General features: G+C 42.2%; 2 protein-coding genes across 3 annotated transcripts; one reads left to right on the top strand and one right to left on the bottom strand.

Moving 5' to 3' along the window:
• Positions 1-2,759: 2,759 nt before the first annotated feature.
• Positions 2,760-3,877, top strand: LOC146707283 (G protein-coupled receptor 4). The gene is made up of 2 exons (XM_085460749.1): positions 2,760-3,140; positions 3,347-3,877. Exons 1-2 carry the CDS (start codon positions 2,760-2,762, stop codon positions 3,875-3,877), a joined length of 912 nt encoding a protein of 303 aa, XP_085316875.1.
• Positions 3,878-5,861: 1,984 nt separating this feature from the next.
• Positions 5,862-8,126, bottom strand: LOC146707282 (uncharacterized). Of its 2 annotated transcripts, none has more exons than XM_085460848.1 (3): positions 7,892-8,126; positions 7,120-7,384; positions 5,862-6,963 (listed from the first exon to the last, which is right to left on the bottom strand). In XM_085460848.1, exons 1-3 carry the CDS (start codon positions 7,981-7,983, stop codon positions 6,292-6,294), a joined length of 1,029 nt encoding a protein of 342 aa, XP_085316974.1. In that variant the 5' UTR covers positions 7,984-8,126; the 3' UTR covers positions 5,862-6,291. The 2 variants fall into 2 exon arrangements, with proteins under 2 accessions (XP_085316974.1, XP_085316975.1); XM_085460849.1 differs by having other exon boundaries at positions 7,830-7,945.
• Between the last annotated feature and the right edge of the window lie 431 nt (positions 8,127-8,557).

The raw sequence follows: 8,557 nt of genomic DNA, 5'->3' as shown, positions 1-8,557 counted from the left end.
TGCAGAGACTTTGACCAGAAGGCAGCAAGCAGCAGTGATGGCACTCCCCATCAAGCATAACGACAGCCGCAGTTTGGGATCCTTGAGCCGCAGAAAGAACAGAGGATGGCAGACTGCTACGTAGCTGTCCAAACTCAAAAAGCAAAGAAAAAGCGGTCCCCCTCCCTGGTTTAAACCCCACGCCAGGAAGCTAGTGGCCTCCATTGACTGATTAAACCAAAGATTAATGCATTCACCCACGACTGTGATACAGAACAGCATATCGATTACTGCCAGGTTCAGTGTGAAGATCTCTGAGGTAGAGCAAATACCAGGTTTGCGCAACAGGAGGTAAATGACCCAAGCATTAGTTGGTAGTCCTAGTGGTGGCACAGTCACTACTGTGGGCAAGAAGTACCACAAAAATATTTCAGTCGCTGCCGTGGAGTTTCCCATGTGTCTGCGTTGAGCTCTGTCAAAAACAGAAGATATTTTACAAATTGAAATTTCAACGAAATACTAAAAATAACTAAAACACAACACTGATACATTATTACCTTACAAAGTCTTAACAGCGTGAAATACACTGGGCACTTGCTTCAATTCCAAAAAACAAATCTTTCTACTCTAGACAGATAATTACTTCGACTCATCTAAACAAACACTGCTTCTTTATTTTGCATGTCACATCTTATGCCAGGTGCTGTTTTGCACACTTTGTTTCGTTTAAAGAAATGATGCAAATTCACTCTATCTGTCACGTATTTACCAGCTCTATTGTTATCATAGTTCTGTTTTCAGCTTCTCATTTGTTTAGGTGATGTGGTCTCCTGTGAGCTGAATAACAACACAGTTTGATTTAACCCACCGTTTGCTGAAATCTATTAACAAATAATCCTGATTAATTAGTAGAATCTAGACTTTTAACAGTCTTATACAGAACTGTGCAAAGTGTTGTTTATATTGTGCTATGAAAATGTGATATTGGTGCAGTAATTTATAGATATATGTGCAAAGAACTGCAACAAGCAGTATGTAAGAAAAAAATAGAATTTGTACAATTATAACAACCTTGTCAATATTTGGTATGAATGAACTCACATAAACTAAAACTACTAGTTTTGGACTGTGTGCAAACATTCTTAAAATACCATTTTTCACATGGTGAGGGAAATTTTTCACACTCATAGATAGATAGATCGATCGATCCTTTGTGGCCTCCCAGCCTCCCTATTGGTGTGATCTCTTTTGGTCAATCACTACTGGGAGAGGTAGCAGTGGTCTTGAGTGGATTGTACACTGACTGTCAGACTGTAGATGTTGAGGGCCAGCCTCTTCAGAGACGGTTCTGTTAACCTTATTTTACACTGGCGAGCATCAGTAACTGTCTTTCCGATACTGAACATTCACTTCTATTCACACTAGTGTTTCAACATAACAGTCAGATATGACGTTAGCTTCTCTGTCATTAGGAGTCGAAGGATAATGTGCAAAAAATGTGTCAACTGTACAGTTTGTACAGAGGTTGTCTAATAATTTTATGTTGGTATTACATAAAGGTAAACGATTCGCATATATGTCATATATTAGTCGAATATGTAAACATTAACAAACATATAGGATAATTAGTATAAACGAGTGTTTTTCATGGCTTTGCAGGCTCATATTCCCTAACAGCGTTACCCTTTTTAAACTTCGTACAGGCAGTTCAGTAACACCTTGCATTAGATTTCTCATTGATGCTTACCTTGCATCACCTGTTTACAGTGTACAGTTGCATCAGTGAGATGAATATTTCACTGCAGTTTTACTGTAGGTAAATTACCCATAGGAACAGACCTGGGATCAGCTTGACTTATACACCCTATGAGTCATAAATGAAAACTATGAAAGCACAAACCTAGAGAGGCAGCTTGGTGCAACTATAAGACCAATGCCTTTATAATAATGCAACAGCTGAGAATATGTTATGCAGCTACACAACTTACATATATCATGTTCACAGTACAAAATAAGGTAAGTTGTTCAACAACTACAGACCCCTGATGGCACTGCATCTAGCCTGTATTTCATTTATGTTTTACCTCTGAAGCCCATATAAGTACTTTTTAATGGACACAATAACATTTCAATCTAGCTCAGCCAAAACAGCCTGTATGTACGCTACATATCTGAGTTATCCAATCGCTGAAGCTGTCTCTGCATCACTGGCCAATCACAGCTTGACATGACATGATTTTGAAAAGACGTCGTAGATGTTCGTCCAGATTGGCCAAACACAAACGTGACGTTAGTCCTTGTAGAGCATGTTTATAAGTGAACTGCTGGTAATTATGGGAACATCCTGCAGTAAGTGGCGAAGACCAGGACCACAAGACAAATCAAAACCTTTTAAGGTAAGATATCTTTGTGTATGTTTCATCTTTAGATTTAGGCCATAAGCAATGACATTGGGCCACTGTGTGGAATCAAATAGCAATAAGTTCCTCCATGGCTCTATTGTTTGGGTGCTAAATGTAAAATTAAAGTGTACAGCAAATGAAAAGTTTCAAGCATCAGAGTTTTTAATCAGGTTATGAAGGGCATTAGAAAGACTAATAGTTCTTGAAACAACACAATTCTCTGGTGCAAAAACATTTTGAAAAAGCAGATCTGTGGAATGGGCATGCCCTTCCATCTATTTTTTTGTTGGCTGCTGGTTTTCAGCCTGTTTTCTTTAAATACTGAACAGTAAAACCTAATTGGTCTTTCTAACAACCTTCCAGCTCCTTTGTTCTGCAATGTCCAACAACACTCTGAACACTGCCTACAATCATTCTGCAAACTCTACCAACCCCAGTGCGGTCCACATTCGTCCGCTATGGTACGAGTTCCCAATATGCGCCGTGGCCCCTTATGGCTACATTTTCTACTATGGAGTCAAGATGTTCAACCTGGCAGTAGGGACTCCGTGTAACATCTTGGTCATCTGGCAGATCATAACCAAGAAAAGCGACGCTTTCACATCTGACACCTTTATCCTCAATCTGGCCATACTGGACGCCTACTTCTGCCTCATGACGCCCGTCGACCTTGTCAATGGGTTATTGCTGAATGACAACGGCATCTGGTACTTTAAGCGATTGGCATATGGAATCAAAGACTTAGCGCCACTCTTTCTGGTGAGTTTTTCATTTGTTGCACTAGTGTATCAGATGTTTTCAAATAGTCTGATGTGCGAAGAAATCAGACCACTGGAGTGTTTTTTGTTTTGTTTTGTTGCTCTCCCAGTTCAATAAAAAGCTAAAGCTATAAAATTATTATTATCAATTTCGTTATTTTTCAAAGCACCATGAAACACAGTCTTTCTTCTTGTCTAACAACCCAGGTGTGTATTTGTCTGGACCGCTACATGGCTGTGGTCCAACCCGTGCTCTTCGCTGGCATCCGTGACAACAAAATCCGAATCGGGATTTCTGTGGTGGTGTGGGGCCTCATATTGGCTTACGCCCTGGTGAAGTGCATCCTGGGACGCATGCCTGTCGATGGTGTCTTCAGTGGCATCATCCTTTTTGCGTTTGCATTGATGATCTTTTGTAACATCTCCATCATCTGGGCCCTTCGGCACTCTGTGACGGGAAAAGAGGTGATGCACCCGGTGAAGAAGAGGGCCTTCAAGATGGTGCTGATTAACCTGGCCATCATCGTGGTCAACTACTTGCCACCCGTGGCGCTCATGCCCTTTGCGTCATACTACACGGCTGTGGCGTTTCAATGTCAGATCCGCGTCAGTGTGTACTCCATCATGGATCTGAGCTGCAGCATTGAGCCTCTGCTCTACATCACAAAGATGGAGCGTGTGGAAGGCACATGCTGTGGAAAGAGTGTCTGTGAGAAGCCGCTCAATGTCACCACATAACTGAACCTCTAGTCATAAATCCATCACAAAAGTTTTTCAGAGAAGACCGTGCATGCACTGTTATACTTTTATTTGAAGAATTTTGTCCTGTGTGATCCGGAGAGCCGGTAAGAGAACAACGTCAAAGCTCTTGAGCTGGTGGACAAACCTAGCTTTAGTTGAAATGTAACCTAATTATCTTTTTCACTAGCTGTTATGTGGTTGTAATTCTTACTCCATGCATATGATAATTAGTAAATAGTTGCTAAATAGTTGCAATATCCAGAAGAAATACATAATCGATTTTTAACAAACCACAATTTAGTAATTCCTTGAGTTAAGAGCAATTTTTTGAAAAACTGGAATAAGTTGCCTTATGCAATTAGAGAATGGGCTTTAAAAAATATGAAAAGAAGTGATTTTTAAATTTTAAAGTCACTTAAAAGCCTATTTAGGCAGCTTTTAGCGGTGGTATCATCTGAATTTCAGGAGCGGGACCACTCCTCCTTCACGCCCCCTCTGGCCTGAGGCTATAAAAACCCCCCTTCTCCAATACCTGCTGTTCTCATTTTCATATTGTGATATTTATATGCTCATATTTTCACAATTGTAAAACCTTACTGTGGATGTAAGAGCCAAATTATGTAGATATTTTGCATCCACTTTATTGTGTAATGTTTTATTTGATTGTATTTGATGGTTGGACCCCAGGAAGACTAGCAACCACTGTTGTGGAAGCTAATGGGGTTTACTTATAGACAAATAAACAGCATCCACCACAACCAGTTGTTTCTTATTCACACTTGTAGTTTGTGTTCTCATCTACTTTGGGGCAGGGATAGCTCAGTAGGTAAAGTGGTCGCCCCATGATCGGAAGGTCGGCGGTTCGAATCCACTTAACGGCTACCCTGAGGTACCCCTGAGCAAGGTACCGTCCCTACACACTGCTCCCCGGGCGCCTGCTTAGTGGGCTGCCCACTGCTTCACTGAGTGAATGGGTCAAATGCAGAGAAAAACAAGTAATTTCCCCATGGGGATCAATAAAGTATCCATTATTATTATTACTTATCCTCTGAAGGTTTATCGTAGTTATTGTTTGGAAACGATTGTGTTCTTTCATAAATCCTCATTTGCATTCAGTAGCAGAAGGCTAGTGTTTCAGGGGTTATATCGGCTAATGGGATAACAATTCAGCTATCCCAGGACTAGCTTATGAGCACCAAGGTAAGTGGAATTAAGAGGACCTACAGGTCTTTTATTATCATCACTTAGATTAGGCTTTGCCTCTAATGGAACTGTTGACATTTTAGTTTTATGTAGTTAAGCTGTCTTTGTGTCAGGAATTTAAATTCAGGCTAAATTCTGCTCCTCACATACAAGGACTTGAATCATCAGGCCCCATGTACGTCATAGTACCATATCCCCCCAATAGAGCACTTCACTCTTAGACTTCGTTCCAAAGGCGATAGAGGCTTCATCTAGCAGGCATCTCTCCAGTGGAACCAACTCCTAGCCTGGATTCAGGAGACACAGCCTCTCTACATTGAAGATCAGACTTTAAAACATACAGTTAGGGCTGTCTTGTCTCCATCTGCTCTCTACCCTTTCCCCTCACCCCCAGCTGCTCGAAGCTTATGCCTGCCCCTCCCTAAACCTGGTTATACTGGAGGTGTCTTTTCTGATAAAAAGGGAGTTTTTCCTTCCTACAGTTGCCAGGTGCACATAGAAGCGATCGTTAAAGAAGTAAAAGAAGCTGTTGGCTAGTGAGCACACCAGACGAGTAAATAAATTACTTTGAACCATGGAGATTACTCCTTGAAGACTTTAGCTAGCTCTCTGCTTTTTCCCCATTGCAACCAGCAGCAGAAACCCTCCTCATTAACTCTTGAACATCTTTTGGACCATTATAATGACAGCCAGGGGCACTGCCTGTATTACAGAGCACCGATTAAGCACTTTATTAATTAATTTATTAATTAAGTCTTACAACAGAATCACACAGAGGGACCAATTAGTAGATGTGTAATGAGCGAGCACACAGATTATGCAAGCAAACGAACTAAACACATAACAATCGAATTATTCAGGAACATAAATAGCACAGTGTAATGATGCTATGACATAACTGAGCTTTTTGCTCTGTATTTCTGAGGTAAACTGTACATGTTTACTGGTTTTTGGCAGAGTACAAGTGTGCAATGACACTGATGTTTTAATCTTAACATTGTTGGATTTTAAAGAATGTATTTAATACGTGATTTAGAGTAATTTGTAAACTTTAATCAGATATTTGATGTCTGAATCAAATGTTTGTCTTGCAAAAAATGAACAGAGTCACTTAGAAGTACTTAGATAACCAGCTCGGGTGTAGTGATTGTGCAAAGAGAATGGTGATTATTTGGTAAAAACAGTATCAGAGTCAGAATCAAAGAGCATTACATTTGACTGATTTTAGTGTGCATTATCTTCAGACTCTCTAAGCTGGCTTCAGGCCCGTCTTCTGATGTCACATATCCCGGGTAAGTGGGGTAAAACTGGGGAGACGGTGGTTTATCTGGTTTATTTTCACCCGCCAACAATGGCAGCAGGAATAGTGGTATCAGCTTGGCATGAGCGTAGTCGATCTCAAAACCCTCAAAAATAAGCCCCACCCCCCAAGCGCCCAACCCATCCTCCAGGAACCACGACACCTTCTTGGCGGCCAGCACCAGTCTCTCGTAATCTTCTTTTTCCAGTCTGAATATATCAGAGGTCAAAGGTCGGCGTGGGACTAACACAGTGAATCCAGGAGAGTTGGGGAATGGAGTGAGAAAAGCCACATGACCTTTGTCCTCCCACACGCGCCACTGCTGCTCCTCACCACGAACAATACGTGAGAACAGCGAAGGGTGAGCCGGATCGTCCCCGAGGAAGGTCAGATCAGGGGGGGCATCAGGCAGCGGCAGTTTGGCTCGAATCCTGGTCTGGATTTCAGTCAGGCTGGAGTCACTCCATCGTGGGGCAGTCCTGGAAGTGCAGTATCCCGGGTCATGGGCGTTGTGCTCTTCTTCCCCAGCCAGATGAGGGCGCCACTCTGCGTCCAGACCACACAGGGGGAGGATACGGATCTGTAGTGAAGACACGTGTGTTTGCTAACTTAAATTTACACAGAGGGAGCTGTCTACATGCGTTTACACGTGCTGGTAAAATGCATCAACAGCCTTTCAGATTGCTACTGGTTACACTTTACAGTGAACAGGTCCACCCAGTGTTCAGGCCCTCACCTGAGCAGGTCTATCTCTGTGGGGTCTGCTGACCAGCGCACACCTCCGAACTCCCAGCCTGTCACAAAGCAGCTCTGCCACAGCTCTCGCCCCAAGCAGCCAGGACAAGTACTCTGGCTCCCCCAGGTGGAAAATGCTGCCTCCTTGGGTCCCGGGGGTGCTGCTCTCCAGGATGACAGAGCCCGGGGTCCAGGGCCGAGGGTGAAGGTAGGCTACCAGCCCATCTGACTCCCAGATGACGTGACGCTGAAGAGCGGACGACATGCTGAGGAAAGGGAAGGAGAGAAATATGAATCAGCTCTTAGCTCTTCCCAATAGTCTAAGATGAATTTAGTGAAAACTGCTGTTTCTGACTACGCTACACATCTGACTCAGGCGCACGTGACCTTTGTGAAATTTAGTCACTAAATTAAAACGCATGATTTTAATGGAGTCATCCTTTTAATAGCTTATGTTTAACTCTGTATCAGACAGCTGCATGCCATTTCTAAAATAAATAAACAAACAAACAAAAACCCGCTAAATTATTTCGTTAATGCAAATAAACGTTGTGCCGATAGAAACCTTTGACTCAATTAAACACGTATGAATGTTGTCACTTGTGCTGAGATAAAAACATGTTCCTGGAATAAAACAACAGCTTTCAGAACAGAGTTTGGATTAACAGTCTGCCATTAACATGAATGTTTGCGTAACTTGAATCAACATACCTTCTAATAATAAGCCTTGTGAATAAAGTTGTAGTAAAGAAGGGCATGCGGACAACACCGACCTGCCTTCTTCTTCTTCTCCTCTAAGCTGGTTGTCAAAGTTCATGTAATAAGCACAAACAGCGACGAAAGCAGCGGCAGCACTTAGCCACATCAGTCAGACGTGCCGACGATATGAAACTGGGACACTTGAAACCAACTTTTACACAATAAAGAAAAACACAAGAACTAGAACTCATCCATTTTCAGCTCATGCCTCAAACTTCCGCTCAGCTGACAGGAGCCAGGAGCGGCTTCTTCTTCTTTCACTTCTCTTAGCAGTTTCCAACAAATCGGCACATTACCGCCACCCCCTGGAGACAGTTTGCAACAGCCCGTCTATCTGTGACACCTGCTTCCTGACTCTTTCTGTAGTGCAGAGAGCACTTTTGTATGATGTCATTAAGATCCACATATACATATCTATATTTATCTTTTCTTCTTTGCTTTCTTTCAGCCCCATATTTCTAACAACGTAATATAATCAATGAATAAAGGGGTTAGATTATTATATGAAAAATAAATAAAGCCCTAAAGTGAATAAGCAATGTCCCAGCGCTGAAGTGCTGGACATTCTGTCTGCCATTTGTCCAGTTCAGGGATGATACAGACACTGGCACCTATACTCAATTAGATCAACCAGTTAACCTAAGAGGCATGACTGCAGGAGGAAGCCACACAGACAGCAT

This window comes from Copadichromis virginalis, linkage group LG6 (assembly GCF_057382275.1).
Source record: "Copadichromis virginalis isolate Kocher_CV1m ecotype Utaka linkage group LG6, C_Virginalis_male_GT1.1, whole genome shotgun sequence".
In the NCBI taxonomy this organism is placed as follows: domain Eukaryota; kingdom Metazoa; phylum Chordata; class Actinopteri; order Cichliformes; family Cichlidae; genus Copadichromis; species Copadichromis virginalis.
This window is presented reverse-complemented; position numbering and strand designations above follow the sequence as displayed.